The sequence below is a fragment of the Hemitrygon akajei genome, chromosome 12 (assembly GCF_048418815.1).
Source record: "Hemitrygon akajei chromosome 12, sHemAka1.3, whole genome shotgun sequence".
Taxonomy (NCBI): Eukaryota; Metazoa; Chordata; class Chondrichthyes; order Myliobatiformes; family Dasyatidae; genus Hemitrygon; species Hemitrygon akajei.
Window position 1 is genome coordinate 78,537,303 of NC_133135.1, and position 23,570 is coordinate 78,560,872.

The window sequence follows — 23,570 nt, forward strand, 5'->3', positions numbered from 1 at the left end:
AAATCTTTTCATTAACTTTCAAATACATAGGCATAGTTACAATATTAATACAGAGAGATTGGGAATACATAGTTGGTAAACAATATATATGAGTATAAGCTATAAATAACCCAGGTGTACTAAGCCTCCCAAACTCTAGATGTATTAAACATGATAGAAAAAAACATATCGAGAAAAACCCCCAAATTAGAAATCAAAAAAAATTTAAACTAATTTAAACAAAACTAAGCTAAACAAAGCTGGGCTATTATATTGCATCGGATACAGTCAATAACTCCGCTCCTCTATCCAAATATTTAAGGATAATAAAAAGGATTCGGAAAAGGTCAAGTTACATCATATGAAAGTGTTGAATAAATGGTCTCCAAGTTTCTTCGAATTTAACCGAAGGGTCAAAAATGACATTTCTGATTTTTTCTGAATTTAAACAAGATATAGTTTGGGAGAACCATTGAAATGTAGTAAGAGGATTAATCTCTTTCCAATTCAATAAAATGGATCTTCTGGCCATTAATGTGACAAATGCAATCATCTGACGAACTGAAGTGGATAGACAACTATGTTCCAACATTGGTAAGCCAAAAATTGCAGTAATAGGATGGGGATGTAAATCAATATTCAAAGCTGTTGAAATAATCTCAAAAATGTCTTTCCAATATTTCTTCAAAAGAGGGCAAAACCAGAACATATGAGTCAAAGAGGCTACTTCCGAATGGCATCTATCACAGACAGGATTTATATGAGAGTAAAAACGAGCTAGCTTGTCTTTCCAATTCTTTTAGTGTGTTTTATTTTATTACAGGTGAGACCTCAATGTAAATTGTTACTAGACTGTTTTATCCCTCTTTCTGTGACCTATATGACTTTGACCATTATTTCACTGTTTATATATCCCCAAAATGTTCTCGCAATGAAGTTCATATAATGCTGGGGCTGACTACTTGTTGTGAGTGAGTCAATTCGTTCTCACTGTCAACAACTGTATTGATTACTATGCGAGCTTCCAGCTGGGTAACTGCATTATTGAGTGTAATCCTAAGCCAGTAGACAAATATGGTTCTCTTAGAGAACATTGAATAAGAACAGGGGATAGTCTCAGACATGATGGCAACATCACTTGCTTCTCAATCTCTGTCAAAGCTCATGCAGCAAGGGTGCCTTTTGCAGTGGAAACTGATGCTATCTCTGTTACAGCACCCCATTGTGAGAATTTTGCCTATCAGGGAGTTGGTTTTGGTAAATTCAAGGCAAAACCAGATTTGTAAAGCAGAAAGTACTTAAAATACAGAGAAGGTTAAACAGAACCTAGAGATTCCTCGAGTAATACAGCTCACAAATATACACTTTAGCCCAGTAGTCCATAGTGATCACAGTGTCCTCCCTGCAAGTCCCAGTTCTCACGTTCACCCCATAACCCTCCATGTACATATCCAAATGCCTCTTAAGTATTGCAGTTGAACCCGTTATAGAAGGAAACTTCTACCTCTTCCGGTAGGTGAAACTTCTAGCTCTTCACCAAACTGAAGAGCTAGAAACATAGAAACATAGAAAATAGGTGCAGGAGTAAGCCATTCGGCCCTTCAAGCCTGCACCGCCATTCAGTATGATCATGGCTGATCATCCAACTCAGAGCCCTGTACCTGCTTTCTCACCATACCCCCTGATCCCTTTAGCCACAAGGGCCATATCTAACTTCCTCTTAAATATAGCCAATGAACCAGCCTCAACTGTTTCCTGTGGCAGAGAATTCCACAGATTCACCACTCTCTGTGTGAAGAAGTTTTTCCTCATCTCGGTCCTAAAAGGCTTCCCCTTTATCCTTAAACTGTGACCCCTCGTTCTGGACTTCCCCAACATTGGAAACAATCTTCCTGCATCTAGCCTGTCCAATCCCTTTAGAATTTTATACATTTCAATAAGATCCCCCCTCAATCTTCTAAATTCCAGTGAGTATAAGCCTATTCGATCCAGTCTTTCTTCATATGAAAGTCCTGCCATCCCAGGAATCAATCTGGTGAACCTTCTCTGTACTCCCTCTATGGCAAGAATGTCTTTCCTCAGATTAGGGGACCAAAACTCCACACAATATTCTAGGTGCGGTCTCACCAAGGCCTTGTACAACTGCAGTAGAACCTCCCTGCTCCTGTACTCAAATCGTTTTGCTATGAATGCCAACATACCATTTGCCTTTTTCACCACCTGCTGTACCTGCATGTCCACTTTCAATGACTGGTGTACAATGACACCCAGGTCTCGTTGCATCTCCCCTTTTCCTAATCGGCCACCATTCAGATAATAATCTGTTTTCCTGTTCTTGCAACCAAAGTGGATAACCTCACATTTATCCACATTAAATTGCATCTGCCATGAATTTGCCCACTCACCTAACCTATCCAAGTCACCCTGCATCCTCTTAGCATCCTCCTCACAGCTAACACCCCCGCCCAGCTTCGTGTCATCCGCAAACTTGGAGATGCTGCATTTAATTCCCTTGTCTAAATCATTAATATATATTGTAAACAACTGGGGTCCCAGCACTGAGCCTTGCGGTACCCCACTAGTCACTGCCTGCCATTCTGAAAAGGTCCCGTTTACTCAGACTCTTTGCTTCCTGTCTGCCAACCAATTCTCTATCCACATCAATACCATACCCCCAATACCGTGTGCTTTAAGTTTGCACAATAATCTCCTGTGTGGGACTTTGTCAAAAGCCTTTTGAAAATCTAAATATACCACATCCACTGGCTCTCCCCTATCCACTCTACCAGTTACATCTTCAAAAAATTCTATAAGATTCGTCAGACATGATTTTCCTTTCACAAATCCATGCTGACTTTGTCCGATGATATCACCTCTTTCCAAATGTGCTGTTATCACATCTTTGATAACCGACTCTAGCATTTTCCCCACCACCGATGTCAGACTAACCGGTCTATAATTCCCCGGTTTCTCTCTCCCTCCTTTTTTAAAAAGTGGGGTTACATTTTCATACGAAGTTTCATACGAAGCAGAGAGGTTCGGCTGAAAGGTTGCTAACAGTAATGCAGTTTCTCTCCGCAGTTGCTGTTAATCCATTGATGATTTTCAGCAGTTTTCTGTTTTCTAACTATAGCCATTTGCATTGTATTGTTTTTGACTTTAATTCCCTTCTGTTTCTCTTTCCATGCAAAAGATACGTCAGCTCCCAAAGGCACACCATTCAAGTTGATTTCATACCCTACATGGATGAGATAGCTGAGCTGATCGGTGTAAAACCCAACATCAGGCACCTCCTCCTCACTGATCCACAGCTGGCATTTCAAGTTTTCCTTGGCCCCTGCACATCTTTCCAGTTTCGATTGACGGGACCTGGAAAATGGCCAAAAGCCCGGGAAACCATCTTGACACAGTGGCACCGCACCATCAAGCCCACTAAAACACGCGTGGTTCCCAGTAGTCAGCAAAATGCCTCTTGGCCAATCCTGCTGAAATTCTTGCCTGTACTGGTGGCGCTCTGTGCTGTTTATCTAATTCTCTATTAGTCAGAAGTCCAACGAGGAGTTCAGCTCGGCTTCTGTTGCCAAGCCAAATATCAATGGAGATTGTTTCGCATCCAATTGTTTCAAATTAATTGTAACTAATTATGTTATTGATTACACTTTGAAAGAACTCAAGTGCCTTGAATGAAACAAACCTGAGGTTTGGTTCTATTGTTTATATTGAATGGAACATCTTGCCAAGAAACAGTCTTTGCTCATTCTATGAGCAAAATGTGCCTTTTTTTCATAATCACTAATTTAAAAAATGTCCTTTTATCATTCAGGAACTGTATGTATATAGCTGGGCATTTAAGTAAATGTGAATCATATAGGCATCCGTTAGTCTCGTAAGACTATGAACTTGCGCCTTGTAAGGTTTCCAGGGCGGAGGCCTTGGCAGGGTTGTATGGGAGACCGGCAGTTGCCCAAGCTGCAAGCCCTCCCCTCTCCACGCCACCGATGTTGTCCAAGGGAAGGGCACTAGGACCCATGCAGCTTGGCACTGGTGTTGTCGCAGAGCAATGTGTTGTGAAGTGCTTTGTCAAGTATGTTGTTAAGTGCTCACAACAAGTTGCCTCAGCTGAGGCTCGAACCAGTGACGTTCAGGTTATTGGTCCGATGCCTTATCCGATGCCATGCGCCAACACTATGAATCAAATGTTATTTTAAAATGCTCAGACAATGCTAACTTGGATGACTGAGGGATCTGCACTCCATTTTGAGTTTGCAATTTGGAAATGAAAGAGGTGAAAAAGTGTGATCTCATCTGACTATGGGAAAATACTTCTTCACAAAAGTTGTGCGTTACCCCAGAAGTGGAAGTTAGTAATCTTGTATCAAAATCCTCAGCTTGGTATTGTTGGCTACGCTTAATTATCAAATTTAAGGCTGAGGCATGATCGATCAGTTCTTCTCACACCCTGACCAATATTCTTCACTCAACTAATGGCAAATAATTCAGTTTTATCCTAGAAATTTCTGTTGTATTTGGAGGGATCTACCTGTGATTTTATTAAAAGTAGGAATGCTTCTTTGTTGCGAGAGAGTGCTGGAAGCTTGTTTGGGTTAAAATTTACTGATAATGAGAATTGTATTCCTTTGTAAACCAATTGAGATTAATGTTGTTTCTTCTGAGTCTGTAAGCTATTGTTGGTGGGCTTTTGGGGAGATCGGCGCAAGGGGGTGAGAGAGAGAGGACGCGATGCTGTAAACTGGGTGAGGAACGGACCCCAAGTGGGGGTCTAAGGTCAGGAGGTACCCCGAGGAGAGGAGACGAAGATAGATGTGCTTGGTTGATCACTTCGGGTGGTCCTGAGCTGCGAGTCGAGGAGTTCGGAGGGGATCGAATGGTGGCCAGAAGACTTCAGTAATTGAGCTGCAATGGTTGTACACAAAGTGGTTTGGATTTTGATAAGTTTGGCGCCTTTATTTTTTTTTCCTTCATATATACTGTATCGTTATTAATCACAGTTATAGTAACCTTTATAAATTGTACTCATTTAATCACATATGGTGTACTGTCTGTTGTTTTGGGCGAGGCGGGGACATCACACAGCATCCACACCAGCTGATTACCCAGTTTGGCGGGGCCGAAGGCTGCTCCCCCTAGACGAGAACGAGCTGAGCGAGCCTGAGGTGACCCAGGGGGGTACAAGTATATTACTATTTATTTGTGTGTTGTGGAGAACATTCTGAGATATTTACCTAATAATATTCAGACTTTCAATTATCAGAAAATTCTTAAGAATATTTTTTAAGATTGGGGTAAATTGATAGCTGAAGTTTATGCAGGCTACCTATTCTGTTTGTATGCTTGCAGAATAAACATATTTGGCTTCGGTTCTCATGTTTACATACATTTAGGGGGTGATTCAATCTGTAAATGTTGACCCAGAGAAGTACACAGATGCAGCTGATTAGGCAAACAACAAGGATTGTGAAATGGATGTATTGTGGCAGTGTGGCTACACGCAGCGCTGCAATAACAACACGGAGTCGGTGAGCTGCAGTTGCAAAAGAGATTTATTCAAACTTCGCGGCCTCGCTTTAAAGCCTTCCTGATCCCACCCTCCCCGGGATTCACAGTCCCGTCCCGCACGCAGGCTTTTCCCCTTGCTGGTGAAGCAGTCTTGGCGCCCTTTTTGGGACCGGCCTCTATGCCGGCGCGCGCCATTTTGTGAGCCGGTTCGAGTGCGCTGGGAAGTGGGTCGCCACATAACCCCCCCCCCCCCCCAGAACCGGCGATACACCCCCCAATGTCCACAGTCTGGGTCGGACTCTGTTTGGGAGGTCTGCCTCTGCGCCGCGGTGCCGGAATCTCGACGGGCTGCACCACGTCCACATGGGCCGGTTTGAGTCGGTCCACTGTGAAAACCTCCTCTCTCCCCCCAATGCCTAGCATGAATATGGACCCATTGTTTCTGATCACTGTAAACGGCCCCTCGTAGGGCCGCTGTAGCGGTGTCTGATGTCCGCCCTGTCGTACAAAAACGAACGTACGGTTTTGTAGGTCTTTGGGTACACAGGTCGGGTTCTGCCCATGCCGCGAAGTGGGTATGGGGGCCAGGTTACCGAGCCTCTCGCGTAGTCTGCCCAGGACTGCTGCGGGTTCTTCCTCTTGCCCCCTTGGGGCTGGTATGAACTCTCCTGGGACGACCAGGGGTGCGCCGTACACCAACTCGGCCGACGAGGTGTGCAGATCCTCTTTGGGCGCCGTGCAGATTCCGAGCAGGACCCAGGGAAGCTCGTCCACCCAGTTAGGCCCTTTGAGGCGGGCCATGAGAGCTGACTTCAGGTAACGGTGGAAACGCTCCACTAGTCCATTCGACTGTGGGTGGTAGGCAGTTGTGTGGTGCAGCTGTGTTCCCAACAGGCTGGCCATAGCTGACCACAGGCTGGAGGTGAACTGGGCGACTCTGTTGGAGGTAATGTGGGCCGGTACACCAAAGCGAGATACCCAGGTGGCAATCAGTGCCCAGGCACAAGATTCGGAGGTGGTGTCGGTGAGCGGGACCGCCTCTGGCCATCTTGTGAACCGGTCCACGATAGTGAGGAGGTGCCGCGCTCTGCACGACACTGGCAGGGGGCCCACGATATCCACATGAATATGGTCGAAATGCCGGCGGGTGGGGTGGAACTGCTACGGCAGAGCTTTGGTGTACCGCTGCACCTTGGCTGTTTGGCAGTGCATGCACGTTCTGGCCCATTCACTGACCTGCTTGCAGAGTCCGTGCCAAACGAACCTGTTGGCTACCATCTGGACAGTTGTCCTGATGGAGGGGTGCGCTAAGTTGTGAATGGAGTCAAAAACGCGCCGCCGCCAGGTTGCCGGGACGACGGGGCGGGGTTGGCCTGTGGTGATGTCACAGAGTAGGGTCCTCTCACCTGGGCCTATGGGGAGGTCCTGGAGCTGCAAACCGGAGACTGCAGTCCTGTAACTAGGGATCTCCTCGTCTGCCTGCTGCGCCTCCGCCAGTGCTTCATAGTCTACCCCCTGGGACAGGGCTTGGATGTTAGGGCGGAAGAGGGCGTCGGCCACGACATTGTCCGTTCCCGCGACATGTCAGACATCCGTCGTGTATTCGGAGATGTTGGACAGATGTCGCTGCTGGCGGGACGACCAGGGTTCGGACACCTTCGTGAATGCAAAGGTAAGCGGTTTGTGGTCCGTGAACACGGTGAAGGGCCTACCTTCCAAGAAGTACCTGAAATGCCGGATTGCCAGGTATAGTGCCAACAGTTCCTGGTCGAAAGCACTGCATTTGAGCTCGGTGGTCGTAGGTGTTTGCTGAAAAACGCCAGTGGTTGCCAGCGACCCTCAATGAGTTGTTCCAGCACTCCACGGACTGCCGTGTTAGATGCGTCCACTGTGAGGGCAGTAGGGACGTCCATTCTGGGGTGCACTAGCATCGCGGCGTTTGCCAAGGCTTCTTTGGTTTTAACGAAAGCGGCGGCGGACTCCTCGTCCCAGGTAATGTCCTTGCCCTTACCCAACATCAGGGCGAACAGGGGGCACATGATTCGGGCAGCTGAAGGGAGGAAGCGGTGGTAGAAATTTACCATACCCACGAATTCCTGAAGGCCTTTGATTGTGTTGGGTCGGGGGAAATGGCGGACCGCGTCTACCTTAGCGGGCAGAGGGGTTGCCCTGTCTTTAGTAATCCTGTGGCCTAGGAAGTCGATGGTGTCGAGCCCGAACTGGCATTTGGCTGGGTTGATTGTCAGGCCGTATTCACTCAGTCAGGCGTAGAGTTGACGGAGGTGGGACAGATGCTCCTGACGACTGCTGCTGGCTATGAGGATGTCGTCCAAATAGATGAAAGCGAAGTCCAGGTCGCGTCTCACCGCATCCATTAACCACTGAAACGTCTGTGCGGCATTCTTTAGGCTGAACGGCATGCGGAGGAACTCAAAAAGGCCGAACGGGGTGATGAGTGCCGTTTTGGGGACGTCGTCCGGATGCATTGGGATTTGATGGTATCCCTGGACGAGGTCTACCTTGGAGAAGATCCGTGCGCCGTCCAGGTTTGCTGCAAAGTCCTGAATGTGCAGCACAGGGTAGCGGTCCGGTGTTGTAGCCTCATTCAGCTTGAGGTAGTCGCCGCATGGTCTCCAGCCCCCGGTTGCTTTGGGCACCATGTGCAGGGGGGAGGCCCATGGGCTGTTGGACCGCCGTATGATCCCCAATTCCTCCATCCTCTTGAACTCCTCCTTCGCCAGTCGGAGCTTGTCTGGGGGAAGCCTTCGAGCACGGGCGTGGAGGGGTGGTCCCTGGGTCGGAATGTGGTGCTGTACGCCGTGTCTGGGCATGACTGCCGTGAACTGTGGTGCCAGAACCGATGGGAAATCCGTCAGGACTCTGGTGAAGTCATTGTCGGACAGCATGATGGAGTATAGGTGGGGGTCCGGCAACTGGGCTTCACCCAGGGAGAACGTTTGAAAAGTCTCGGCGTGGACCAGTCTCTTCCTGGGCAGGTCAACCAGCAGGCTGTGAGCCCGCAAAAAATCCGCACCCAGAAGCGGCTGGGCTACGGCGGCCAGTGTGAAGTCCCACGTGAACCGGCTGGAGCCGAACCGTAGCTGCACCGGACGGGTGCCATAAGTCCTTATTGTGCTGCCGTTCACGGCCCTCAGGGTGGGACCCAGTGCCCTGTTGCGGGTGTCGTAACTCGTCGGAGGTAAGACGCTGATCTCAGCTCCGGTGTCGACCGAAAAGCGGCGTCCTGACTGCTTGTCCCAGCCATACAGGAGGCTATCCCGATGGCCAGCCGCCATAGCCATCAGCGGCAGCTGGCCCTGGCGTTTCCCGAGAACTTGCAGGTTGGGCTTCTGCGCCCCACCGCTGGTGGTAGAAGGACCATTGTTCGTCGGGCTCCTCACCCCTCCCTCTGGGGTTAGTGGGCTCTGCAGCTGGGCCTGGTCTGGTCTGCTGCTGGGAGCGTGGCCTGGTGATCTGTGCGATGGACGCCCCACTCTCCTTCTTGGCTTTCCACAGCACGTCCACCTGGGCCGCCACCTTCCGGGGGTCGCTGAAATCCGCGTCGGACAGCAGCAGGCGTATGTCCTCGGGCTGCTGCTCCAGGAATGCCTGCTCAAACATGAGGCAGGGCTTGTGACCTCTGGCCAGGGACAGCATTCGTTCATCAAAGCCGATGGTGGCCTGTCCCCCAAACCATCCAGGTGCAGTAAGCGGGCAGCTCACTCGTGCCGTGAGAGTCCGAAAGTCCTTATGAGCAAGGCTTTAAATTCTGTGTATTTGCCGTCCACTGGGGGCGACTGTATGAACTCCTCAACCTGGGCGGCTGTCTCCTGGTCGAGGGAGTTCACCACGTAGTAGTAACGTGTGGCATCCGAGGTTATCTGCCGAATGTGGAATTGGGCTTCTGCTTGCTGGAATCATAGGTGAGGTCGCAGCGTCCAGAAGCTTGGCAGTTTTAACGAAACTGCCTGAACAGATGCGGCGTCGTTCATCTTCGGCCCAAACGATATTTGGGCTGTCGGGGTCACCAATTGTAGCGGTGTGCTACACGCAGCGCTGCAATAACGACACGGAGTCCGTGAGCTGCAGTTGCAAAAGAGATTTATTCAAACTTCGCGGCCTCGCTTTAAAGCCTTCCTGATCCCGCCCTCCCCGGGCGGGAATGCTGTAGGGGGCACGTATACACAGTTCCGTCCCGCGCGCGGGCTTTTCCCCTGGCTGGTGAAGCAGACTTGGCGCCCTTTTTGGGACCGGCCTCTATGCCGTCGCGCGCCACTTTGTGAGCCGGTTCGAGTGCGCTGGGAAGTGGGTCGCCACAGTATTATGATTCAAGAATGGCAAACATTGCTAATGTTCTAAGTACTGAGATAAGTTTTTTTTAAGACAATTGAAATAGTGAGATTAAATCTTTTGCACCTACTTTTCTGACCTGGTTCTTATTTAATATTTGATTCTTCCTGGCAATAGCTTCCTGCTCAAATTGTTTGTGGTGGCAGGAATTTATTTTTTACACTTATGTGGTCAGGATTATAAGGATTTAAATGTGGTTCCTTTTTGCTAAAGTAGACCAAAATAGTCTGATCTCAGACCTTGTGTGGTACCTAGAGATGTTTTGCAACATTAAAGGTGCTATCTAAATGAAGGCAGAAGATTTACAAAACTACCCCCTATTTTTCCTGTGTAGGAGTCACAATTCCACAAGTGTGGAGAATGCCTGTGATGAGGAAAATGAAGGTTAAGGTTCATCTCATTGTTTAGGGAAGTTTTAACTTAGATAATGACATTATCTAAAACAAAACCCCTCATGTGCAGCCCAGACATTTACATATTTTCCATGCTGAAAGAGCTGCCCAAGTTTATCACACACTGTTTTCACCTACATTATTCCTTTTATAGACAATAGACAATAGACAGTAGGTGCAGGAGTAGGCCATTCAGCCCTTCTAGCCAGCACTGCCATTCATTGTGATCATGGCTGATCATACACAATCAGTACCCCGTTCCTGCCCTCTCCCCATATCCCTTGACCCCGCTATCTATAAGAGCTCTATCTAACTCTCTCTTGAATGCATCCAGAGACTTGGCCTCCACTGCCTTCTGGGGCAGAGCATTCCACATATCCACCACTCTCTGGGTGAAAAAGTTTTTCCGCATCTCTGTTCTAAATGGTCTACCCCTTATTCTTAAACTGTGGCCTCTAGTTCTGGACTCACCCTTCAGCGGGAATGTGCTTCCTGCCTCCAGTGTGTCCAATCCCTTAATAATCTTATATGTTTCAATCAGATCCCCTCTCATCCTTCTAAATTCCAGTTTATACAAGCCCAGTCGCTCCAATCTTTCAACATATGACAGTCCCGCCATTCTGGGAATTAACCTTGTGAACCTACGCTGTACTCCCTCAATAGCAAGAATGTCCTTCCTCAAATTTGGAGACCAAAACTGCACACAATACTCCAGGTGGGGTCTCACCAGGGCCCTGTACAGCTGCAGAAGGACCTCTTTACTCCTATACTCAATTCCTCTTGTTATAAAAGCTAGCATGCCATTAGCTTTCTTCACTGCCTGCTGTACCTGCATGCTTGCTTTCATTAACTGATGTACAAGAACACCTAGATCTCGTTATACTTCCCCTTTTCCTAAATTGACTCCATTTAGATAGTAATCTGCCTTCCTGTTCTTACCACCAATGTGGATAACCTCACAGTTATCCACATTAAACTGCATCTGCCATACATTTGCCCACTCACCCAACCTCTCCAAGTCACCCTGCATTCTCATAACATCCTCCTGACATTTCACACTGCCACCCAGCTTTGTGTCATCAGCAAATTTGCTAATGTTACTTTTAATCCCTTCATCTAAATCATTAATGTATATTGTAAACAGGAATGGTCCCAGCACCGAACCTTGTGGTACCCCACTGGTCACAGCCTGCCATTCCGAAAGGGACCCATTAATCGCTACTCTTTGTTTCCTGTCAGCCAGCCAATTTTCAATCTATGTCAGTACTCTGCCCCCAATACCATGTGCCCTAATTTTGCCCACTAATCTCCTATGTGGGACTTTATCAAAAGCATTCTGGAAGTCCAGGTACACTACATCCACTGGCTCTCCCTTGTCCATTTTCATAGTTACATCCTCAAAAAACTCCAGAAGATTAGTCAAGCATGATTTTCCCTTCATAAATCCATGCTGACTCGGACTGATCCTTCTACTGCTATCCAAATGTGTCGTAATTTCCTCTTTTATAATTGACTCCAGCATCTTTCCCACCACTGACGTCAGGCTAACCGGTCTATAATTCCCTGTTTTCTCTCTCCCTCCTTTCTTGAAAAGTGGGACAACATTAGCCACCCTCCAATCAGCAGGAACTGTTCCTGAATCTATAGAACATTGGAAAATGATTACCAATGCATCCACAATTTCTAGAACCACCTCTTTAAGTACCCTGGGATGCAGACCATCAGGTCCCGGGGACTTATCAGCCTTCAGATTCAACAGTCTGTTCAACACCATTTCTTGCCTAATATAAATTTCCTTTAGTTCATCCTTTACCCTAGTTCCTTTGGCCACTATTACATCTGGGAGATTGTTTGTGTCTTCCCTAGTGAAGACAGATCCAAAGTACCTGTTCAACTCATCTGCCATTTCCTTGTACCCCATAATAAATTCACCCGTTTCTGTCTTCAATGGCCCAATTTTGGTCTTAACTATTTTTTTGCTATTCACATACCTAAAGAAGCTTTTCCTATCCTCCTTTATATTCTTGGCTAGTTTACCTTCGTACCTCATTTTTTCTTGGCGTATTGCCTTTTTTGTTATCTTCTGTTGCTCTTTAAAAGCTTCCCAGTCCTCCGGTTTCCCGCTCATCGTTGCTATGTTATACTTCTCTTTTATTTTTATAATGCCCTTTACTTCCCTCGTCAGCCATGACCACCCCTTACTCCCCTTAGGATTTTTCTTCCTCTTTGGAATGAACCGATCCTGCACCTTCTGCATTATTCCCAGAAATACCTGCCATTTTTGTTCCACTGTCTTCCCTGCTAGGGTATTGTTCCATTGAACTTCGGCCAGCTCCTCCCTCATAGTTCCACAGTTCCCTTTGTTCAACTGTAATACTGACACATCTGATTTTCCCTTCTCCTTCTCAAATTGTAGGTTAAAACATATCATATTATGGTCACTACCTCCTAATGGTTCCTTTACCTCGAGGTCCCTGATCAAATCCGGTTCATTGCACAACACTAAATCTAGAATTGTCTTCTCCCTGGTAGGCTCCAGTACAAGCTGTTTGCACTCCACAAACTCCCTTTCTTGGGGTCCAGTACCATTCTGATTCTCCCAGTCTACCTGCATGTTGAAATCCTCCATGACAACAGTATCATTACCTTTGCGACATGCCAATTTTAACTCTTCATTCAACTTACACCCTACATCCAGACTGCTGTTTGGGGGCCTGTAGATAACTCCCATTAGGGTCTTTCTACCCTTAGAATTTCTCAGTTCTATCCATACTGACTCTACATCCCCAGATTCTATGACCCCCTCACAAGGGACTGAATATCATTCATCACCAACAGAGCCACCCCACCCCCTCTGCCAGTCAGTCTGTCCTTTCAATAAGATGTATATCCTTGAATATTCATTTCCCAGGCCCTGTCTGCTTGAAGCCATGTCTCAGTTATTCCCACAACATCGTACTTGCCAATTTCCAACTAAGCCTCAAGCTCATCTACTTTATTCCTTATACTTCGTACATTCATATATAATACTTTTCATTCCGTACTCCCCTCTCCTTTCATATCAATTCCTATTTCATTTGGCCATACTGTATGATCTCTTCTTGAGCTTTCTACTCCATTGATTCTGTTGTCCTTTTTAACTTTTCTTATTTTCACTTTCCCTTTAACTCCATTCTTATATTTCCAGTTCATCCCCTCCCCCCCCCCACCCCCCACTACTTAGTTTAAACACATCCGTGTTGCAGTGGCAAACCTGTCTGCCAGAATGCTGGTCCCCCGCCTATTAAGATGCAACCCATCCCTTTTCCCTTTTGACAATAGACAATAGATAATAGGTGCAGAAGTAGACCATTCGGCCCTTCAAGCCTGCACCACCATTCTGAGATCATGGCTGATCATCTACTATCAATACCTGGTTCCTGCCTTGTCCCCATATCCCTTGATTCCCCTATCCATAAGATACCTATCTAGCTCCTTCTTGAAAGCATCCAGAGAATTGGCCTCCACTGCCTTCTGAGGCAGTGCATTCCACACCCCCACAACTCTCTGGGAGAAGAAGTTTTTCCTTAACTCTGTCCTAAATGACCTACCCCTTATTCTCAAACCATGCCCTCTGATACTGGACTCTCCCAGCATCTGGAACATATTTCCTGCCTCTATCTTGTCCAATCCCTTAATAATCTTATATGTTGCAATCAGATCCCCTCTCAATCTCCTTAATTCCAGCGTGTACAAGCCCAGTCTCTCTAACCTCTCTGCGTAAGACAGTCCGGACATCCCAGGAATTAACCTCGTGAATCTACGCTGCACTTCCTCTACAGCCAGGATGTCCTTCCTTAACCCTGGAGACCAAAACTGTACACAATACTCCAGGTATGGTCTCACCAGGGCCCTGTACAAATGTACCAATGCCATCAAAGGAGAATGTTTCATTCAAAAACATTCCAAAGTTTTAAAAAGTTAATAACACTATTATAAAAATGTGAACAAGTATTGGCCTTCTTTATTTGAGCATTCAATTTTATACAATAATCTTATTCCCTTGATTAAACTGCAAACTAAGCTTTCAATTAACTCAGAAATAGCACTCCTGGTATGTTACCATAGTTGATAGTTACTTGACAACATTTAGAAATCTGGACAATAGCCCTGAAGATCAAAAGGTTGAATCCCACTAAAGGAAGTTGTAGTTTGCAATAGTCAAGGTAATTGAATAAATCTGAAATTAAAAACCATTTATCAATGGTACCGATTATGAAATGACTGGATATTAATGCCCTTTGGCAAAGGAAAATTGCTAATTTTACTCTGGCCTGTTTGTGTCTGCAAGACATTTGGCTGTTAACTACTCTCTGAAATAGCATGATGGGGGAATTAGGGATAGACAATAGGTGCTAAGTGGTCCCCAGCCATGAATGAATAAATTCACAAAAAGCATATGAGTTGATAACCCTTTTGTACACAGCTTCGGCATTGCTGTATATCTCTGCAATAGTGAGTGATTACAAGAGTGTGCATACAATCTATTGAAATAAATAGTTCTCTTTCCCTGATAGAGCTATTCTGCTGAAGTTTTATAAACAGACAGTGTCTACCGTTCAGATGTACATTCTAAATTGTATGTTGGGTATGGTCTTGCTAAATGATAATTTTCATACTGCAACAGTATGAATCAATGGGTCACACATGGTCCAATTTAGAGAACAGCAGTGCGGGATCATTTGATGAAATCCAGAACAAGTGGAATGAAAGTCAAATAAGGTATTATGTTGTACAGGCGACATGGTTTATCAAAATCACAAAGACAAAGAAATTGAATATTGTTTCCAGCCTTTTCTATATACAACATACATGTAAGTTTGAAGATCTTTAATTTCCAATATAATGAGCTCCACCATCTTTATTTGTCTCACAAATGAAGAACGTTAGGCCATTTAACATGGTACTTCAATATTGTTTTCGAAGTTCACAACATTGGCCACGGTCTTCCATCTTCAGCCTCATCAGTCGCATGTAATTACTGCTCTTCTTTCATAACCAGTGCTCCTGTTTATACAGCTTAGAAAGTCACATTCTTATAAATCTTTACCAATGCATTTAAGAGTTATGCATCCCTTTCAGAGCACAGTGCATTATTTTTTATTTTTCTTTTCATAATATATAAATCTATATTTTATATTTAATTTTGCTTTCTTGAGTACAATAGAATGAGAGGTAATCTCACTGCAGCATAATTTTTTTACAGGATAAATGTGGAGTTGATTTTGTCCTGGCCTCAAAAATAAGGGGTTACTAGCTAGGACAGAGATAAGAAGAAATTTCTTAACCCTGAGTGCGCTGAATTTCTGGAACACTCTGCCCAAGCTGTAGAGGTACAGTTGTTGAGTAACATTCAAGGGGGAGATCATTTGGGAGAGGGGATCACACAGGGATAGGACAGAAACCATGAATGACCATAGCGAGTATAGAGGAATGAAGAGACCCTGGTGTACAAGTCCAAAGATCCCTGAAGGTAGATAGTAGGTGAAGAATTGATATGGGATGGTTGCCTCCATTAGCCAAGGTATAGAATAGAAGTGCAGATGGTCATGATACAATTTCAAAACATATTGATGGGGCCACCACTGGAATATTATATACGATTCCAGTTGCCACACTACAGAAAGATGTAATTGTACTGAAAAGGCTGCAGAGGGCATCCACTAGGAGAAACTGGAAAGGCTGGAATATTTTCTTTAGCACAGAGTAACATTGGAGGGAAGGGGGTATCTAAATCAGGGGTTCCCAACCTGGGTCTCCAGACCCCTTGCTTAATGTATTGGTCCATGGCATAAAGAGCTCTGGGAACCCCAGATCTAAATGGAGATATACAAAGATAGGGTAGATCATAAGAAACTTTTCCGCATGCTGAGGTGTCTAAAGGTAGAGAGTGTAGGTTTAAGGTGAGGTTTAGAGTGGATCTGAGGAAGAATTTCCTGACCTAGAAGTGATTATAATCCAGAGTGCACTGCTTGAGGAGATGGTGGAGGAAAATACTTTACAACATTCAAGAATCACAGAATACAAAGTTGATGCAGAAAAGTGGTGCTGAGGAAAAAGATCAGTCATGATTTTTTTTGAATGGTAGGCCAAATTCAAGAGACTGACACAAAATAACTTCATTAAATTTGCTTGGTCACGTGACATGAGCACCATTGTCCAGGCTGGAACTTATTGTCTATCCCCTCATAAAATGCTGCCTTACTTGGCTGAAACAATTGAACACTTTCCTATGCCATTTCAAAGAACAATCAAATCACTACCACTTAATAACATCACAATGAAACAGATTCTTTACTTATGGACATTATTGACACAGTTGTGCTTTTACAATAATCCAGCTGTTTACTGAGTTCATCATTTTAATGCCAGAATTTACTGAGCTGAATTGAAATTTTGAAGTCACCGTAGAATTTTAATTCAGATTTGGAAACAGCAGCATGAAGTATACAGAACTAAGTACGCTTAAACATTTCTATTGTCATTTTCGGCAAAGAATGGTAATATGAACATAGTAGCAAATTAAACATTAATTGCAATTATCTTGATTTTTTTTTTCAATTCATTCAGTCGACCTTTTCTTGTAACCCAACAATGTTATCATCAGATAGAGTGGACAGGGAGTATCTGTTTCCCAGAGTGGAATTGTCTAGTTCCAGAGGGCATGCTTTGAAGGTGAGAGGGGGTAGGTTCACAGGGGATGTGAGGGGTAAGTTTTTTTTACTCAGAGAGTGGTGGATGCCTGGAATGCACTGTGGTGGTAGAAGCAAATACATTAGAGACTTTTAGGAGATGTTGAGATAGGCACATGAGTATGAGGAAGGTGGAGGGGTATGTACACTGTGTAGGTGGGAGGAATTCGATTTTGGGTGTTTCTGATTTGATTTTAGCTGGTTCGGCACAATGTTCTGGGCCAGAGGACCTATTGCTGTGCTGTTCTATGTTTTAATCACCTATTTACTGTAATCCGACATTAATCGCACCTTCCCATCCCCTCACACAGATTCTACCACTCATTTGGAGCAATGTAATTGGCCAAATAACCTCCCAACTTGGGAAGTGGGAGGAAACTGGAGAACTTAGAGAAAACCCACATTGTCATAGGGAGACAAACAGCACTGGAGGTCAAGATTGTGCCTGGGCCCATGAACTGTGAGGCAACAATGCCACTATCTGTACTACTGTGTTGCCCAAATAATGAAAGCAGTGCAGATTATAAATAACTTTAATAATAAATAATACTAGTAATATTTTTGCTTAAAGCATTTTGATTTCTATGAATTATTTTGGAAATTCTAGCAATTTGATCTGATCTTCTTATTACTTTACCTGTTGCTCTGAAAGAACATTTCATCAAGGAACAACTTTAATAAGTTGCTGCCAGTTTAAGATAATGGGCAGAAGAACTGAAACAAACCTAAAGATAACTTTCTTCTGCAACAAAATGTCATAAAAATAAGAATAAGATTTTGATGAGAAATGTTACTTCATATCAGAAAGCTCTCATGTTAACTGAGTTTTTCTTTCTCGACAGACGCTGCTTGAACTGTTGGTTATTTCCTATCTTTTGGGGTTTTTTTGCATTTGTATGATTCCATTCTTGGCCCCCAGGACTTTACAAAGTGTTCTATGTTTTTTTTTAATTAATGAGATCTAGAGCATAATAGGCCCTTCTGTAACTTCGAGCTATGCTGCCCAGCAACCCCTGATTTAACACTAGCCTAAACACAGGATAATTTACAATAACCAATTAACCTACCAACAGGTACGTCTTTAGACTGTGGGAGGAAACCAGAGTACCCAGAGGAAACCTATGAAGTCATGCAGAGAACATACAGTACAAACTCTTTACAGGCAGTGGCAGAAATATTGTTAATATGCGGTTAATTTTGTAGTACTATTGTAAATTATGTGGCTACCAATTTAAGTAGAGCTACTTCCCTCAAGTGATAGTGAAAAAAAATGACCAGTTTATGTGCTGGGGGTTAGATATTGGAACTAGATACTGGCTGGAGTACTGAACAGAAAACTCTCCTACTCACCTTTGAATCATGCCATGGGATCATTAGTACACAAAGGACTATCTCGAAAGGCTTCAGCTTTGTATCTTGTCTAGGAGGTGACTCTGCTGGCTGCAACACTCTCATAATATGGCAGCACACAGCACTCCCTCAGTGCTGACCTGAAGTGCTCAACCCAACAGGACTTGAACCTCCTATCAACCATGCTTTGGATCTTTCCGAGAGCACCCACTCCGAGACCTGAACATTGTCGTTCTCAACTGGCACACGGACAGCCCTTGATGTTGGGTGCCTATGAGCACTTGCCTAAAATCATTTGTAGAATCGGATCGTGATCTCTTTGATGTAAATCTTGCTCTTGGCTACACGCAGGTGGCTCCATGAAGTCTCCAGGGATGTAGAAATTGTCATATATTACTGGTCAGACCTAGAGAGCATGCAAGTGTCAGACCAGCACTCGGACGTAGCTGACACTAGCTCCAGTTGAAACATTTAAGTTGTCACTCTCCCTTCACAATTATGTCTGGCCCACCAGTAATTGCCAGCATTTCCCACTTATATCTCTGATTTCCAGCATCTGCAGTGGTTTGCTTTTCCACTGGTCATGTAAGACCTTTTTTGGGTAGGGCTGTCAAGGAACATGCAGCAAATGAGGGCTAGATCAGCTAGGGTTCAAAACAGCCATGAATTCAATGGGAGCAAGTCCCTGGGGCTAACTTATCAACTCTTGTTATCACATTCCTAACAAGCTCTGACACTGCTCTTCCCTTTCGCGACCTCCCTGTCTCCATCTCTGGAGACAGTCTATCTACCGATATTTTTAATTAACCCACTGACTCTCACTGCTATCTGGACTATACCACTTCACAACCCATCACTTGCAAAAATGCCAATCCCTTTTCTCAGTTCCTTCATCTCTGCAGCATCTGCCCTCAAAATGAAGCTTTTCTTTCCAGAACAATATGGGCCAATTTACAATGATCAATTAATGTACTGATCAGTACGTCTTTACATGGGAGGAAACCAGAGCACCCAAAGAAAACCTACACATTCCATGGGGAGGAAATACAGACGTCTTACAGGTGACGTCAAAATTGAACTCTGAATTCTGGAGCCGCAAGCTGTAACGATGTTGTGCTAACCGCTGCAGCACTGTAGGTGTTAGAGAAAAAACAACAAAGGCGTTTTGGGACAGACTTGTTAATCATCCCATAAAAGTCAAATTCAAATTGCCTTCAAATGTATAATGTAAAAAGTTGTAGAATTTAGATCTGTACTTGATTTTCAAAAGACATCATACAAAAGTTTCCACAAACTAAGGGCTCACAGGATCAGGTGTAATATATTGGCATTGATAGAGGATTGGTTAAAGGACATAAAACAGAGTAGCAGGAAAAGAATTTTTTTTCCCAGTGGGGTATTCAATGACCAGCAATGAAACGGAGGTGCTGAACAAAGGGCCCCTCCAATTTACGACAGATCTCGCCAATGTAGGGGAAGCCGCATCGAGAGCATTAGATAGAATAGACGAGCCCAGCAGATTCACAGGTGATGAGCTGCTTCACCTGGGAGGACTGATTGGGGCCCTGAATGGAGTTGACAGAGGAGATGAGTTGCCAGGGGTGGCACTTTTGGCTGCTCGCAGGGATAAGTGCTGGGAGGCAGATTAGTGGGGGGGGGGGGGGGGGGGACACACAAATAGACAAGGGAATCGTGGAGGGAGCGATCCCTGCAGAAAGCAGAGGGGAGGGACGTAAAGGTATGTTTGGTGATAGGATCCCTTTGGAGATGAGAATGATGATATAGGATAGAAACAGGAATCAAATGTTTTAGTTTTATTTATTGAGATACAGTGAAATGGCTTGTGATAGGCAGATGTAGTAAGGGAAGAATATGTACACAATGCTGGAAGAACTCAGCAGGTCAGGCAGCATCTGTGAGAAAAGAGTAGCCAGTGTTTCGGGCCGAGACCCTTCATCAGGAATGGGGGGAAGAGAGGACTGAAGCCCAGTAATAGAGATAGGGGAGGGGGTAGGGCCTAGAGGCGCCAGGTGGAAAACCAATCAGAGGAAAGATAAAAGGGGGGAGGAGATAAGCATGAAAGAACTGTAGCGATAAAGAAGCAGGAAGTTGAAAGATGAGAGAGGCAGAGAGGGACCTGGGATAGGGGGAGGGGGAGGGGGAGGGAATTACCAGAAATTGGAGAATTCAATGTTCATACCACCAGGCTGGAGGCTACCCAGACGGTAGATGAGGTGTTGCTCCTCCAACCTGAGTTTGGCCTCATTGTGGCAGTAGAGGAGGCCATGTATGGACATATCTAGATGGGAATGAGAGGCAGAGTTGAAGTGGGTGGCAAACGGGAGGTCCTGTCTATTGTGACGGACGGAGCGGAGGTGCTCAACGAAGCGGTCCCCCAATCTGCGTTGGGTCTCGCCAAACCGGGAGCACTGGATGCAATAGACGACTCCAGCAGACTCGCAGGTGAAGTGTTGCCTCACCTGGAAGGACTGTCTGGGGCCCGGAATGGTGGTAAGGGGGGAGGTGTGGGGACAGGTGTAACATTTGCGCTTTCAGGGATAAGTGCCAGGTGGGAGTTCTGTGGGGAGGGACGTGTGGACCAGGTAGTCGCGGAGGGAACGATCCCTGCGAAAAGCTGAGGGGGGTAGGGAGGGAAAGATGTGCTTGGTGGTGGGGTCCTGTTGAAGGTGGCGGAAGTTGCGGAGGATAATGTGTTGGATCCGGAGGCTGGTGGGGTGGTAGGTGAGGACAAGGGGAACCCTGTCCCTGTTGTGGTGACAGGTGGATGGGTTAAGGGCTGAAGTGTGGGAAGTGGAGGAGATGTGGGTGAGGGCATCTTTGATGACACCATAAGGGAAATCACGATCCTGAAAGAAAGAGGACATTTGAGAAGTCCTGGAACAGAAATACTTATCCTGGGAGCAGATGTGGCAGAGACGGGGGAACTGGGAATAGGGAATGGCATTTTTGCATTGGGCAGGGTGGGAAGATGTATAGTCAAGGTAGCTATGGGAGTCAGTGGGTTTGCAGAAGATGTCAGTGACAATAGACAGGACCACCCGGTTGCCACCCACTTCAACTCTGCCTCTCATTCCCATCTAGATATGTCCATACATGGCCTCCTCTACTGCCATGATGAGGCCAAACTCAGGTTGGAGAAACAACACCTCATCTACCGTCTGGGTAGCCTCCAGCCTGGTGGTATGAACATTGAATTCTCCAATTTCCAGTAATCCCTTCCCCCTCCCCCTATCCCAGGTCCCTCTCTGCCTCTCTCCCCTTTCAACTTTCTGCTTCTTTATCTCTACACTTCTTTCATGCTTATCCCCTCCCCCCTTTATCTTTTCTCTGATTGGTTTTCCACCTGGTGCCTCTAGGCCCTACCCCCTCCCCTATCTCTATTACTGGGTTTTGGCCCTCTCTTCCCCCCCCCCATTCCTGATGAAGGGTCTCGGCCCAAAACATTGGCTACTCTTTTCTCACAGATGCTGCCTGACTTGCTGAGTTCTTCCAGCATTGTGTACGTATTCTTTGATCCACAGCATCTGCAATTGTATTTTTGTGTAGTAAGGGAAGATACCTATGTGAAGAAGAATGGGAAAACAAGAATTTATGTAGTAGAATTGTGTAAATGTTAGTATTGGCAGGGTTTTGAGACTGTAAGGTATAGGTGCAGCTAGAAAGAATGAGAAGGGTAAGTTTTGCTGCAATTAGACAGGACTTTGCTGAAACCAAATTATCTTATGTGATTTTCCATGAGAAATCTATGTGGTTCTGCTCTCTCTGCTCCTTGGGAAAGATATACTTGATGTTAGAAGTGACCCAGCATGGATTCAACAAGTAACAATGGGTTTGCCTATGAGAAGAGCCAGTGCACATATTCCCACAGAAAGACAGAAGAGTTAGAGGTTCTACATTGAAATCAGTAAGACTTTGTAAGGATTACTATACAGATAATGTGATGCCCACACCTCTCTTAGGAGAGTCTAAATTACAGAGTATTATTTCAAGATAAAATATTGGTCACATAGAACTTAGGTAAAACATTGTAACCATAACATAATGAACCTTTGGATAACTCTGCAAAGAGGACTACAAATACACTTATATTGGTGGTTAAAATGCACCATGTATATTTGGTCATCATAATGGAAATTAGGGTGGGAAGATGCACTTAGGGCAGTGTATCAACAATGATCTTATTGAACAAAGTAGGAGGCCAGCCTCCTATTGTTTTTATTTCCTAGGATCTTATGTTAAAAATGAAATCCACTAAAAACTTTGGGAAAAACCCAGTGTTGGGAATTATCGCCAACAAAATAAGAAATCCCATGCATGCTCAATATTTATGGGGTCCTAGTGATGAAAATCCTGAATTTGTGAACCAAATAAGAAGCCCCTGGACTCACTACAGCCTATTATGGAGCTTTGTCAACAGTTCAGCACCAGATTCACTAAATCCAGCTGGAAAATCTGCATGCCTGAACATTGGGTAAACTAGGACTAACTTCTGTGGTCTTTCATTTTGTTCTTGATCCATTCCTTCTTTGACATAGGAATGCTCTGGTGTATATAGATCAGGATTTGAGAGTGATGGGAGGATGTGGAGAAAGAATAAAGAGTTTTAGTGACCTGTATGATGCTTGAATATTATTTGAAAATTTCTAAGAGACTGTCTCCTAATTTAGTGTAACAATGAACAAATTAATTTGTATGGGTTTCCAAGTCTATCTGCTGGGCCCCCAGTCTTTGGACCATCCCAATCATTTTATCTGGTACTCCCATTGTGGCCTTCTGTATATTGGTGAGACTCAACGTAGATTGGGAGACCGCTTTGCTGAGCAGCTACACTCCGTCCGACAGGAAAAGTGGAATCTCCCGGTAGCTACCCACTTCGATTCTAGTTCCCATTCCGACATGCCAGTCCGTGGCCTCCTCTACTGCCATGATGAGGCCACACTCAAGTTGCATGAGCAACAACTTATATTCCATCTGGTCAGCCTCCAACCTAATGGCATGAACATGAATTTCTTGAAATTCCGATAATTGCCCCCCCTTCACCATTCCCATTTTTGTTTCCCTCTTGCACCTCATCTCCTTACCTGCCCATCACCTCCCCCTTCCCTTTCTTCCATGGCCTTCTGCCCTCTCCCATCAGATTCCCCCTTCTCCAGCCCTTTCTCCCTTTCACCTATCGGTTTCCCAGCTCTTTACTTCACCCCTCCCCTCTCCCAGTTTCACCTATCACCAA

The 23,570-nt window shown here is 45.2% G+C and overlaps 1 protein-coding gene across 2 annotated transcripts in view; it reads left to right on the top strand.

The window, feature by feature from the left end:
• LOC140737244 (flavin-containing monooxygenase 5-like) overlaps positions 1 to 3,558 on the top strand; it is a 135,029-nt gene extending 131,471 nt beyond the window's left edge. For both annotated transcript variants that reach the window (XM_073063560.1, XM_073063561.1), the window contains one exon: positions 3,173 to 3,558. In XM_073063560.1, coding sequence (XP_072919661.1) covers positions 3,173 to 3,521 — 349 coding nt within the window. In that variant the 3' untranslated portion in view covers positions 3,522 to 3,558. The remainder of the gene's footprint in view (positions 1 to 3,172) is intronic.
• Positions 3,559 to 23,570: the final 20,012 nt, after the last annotated feature.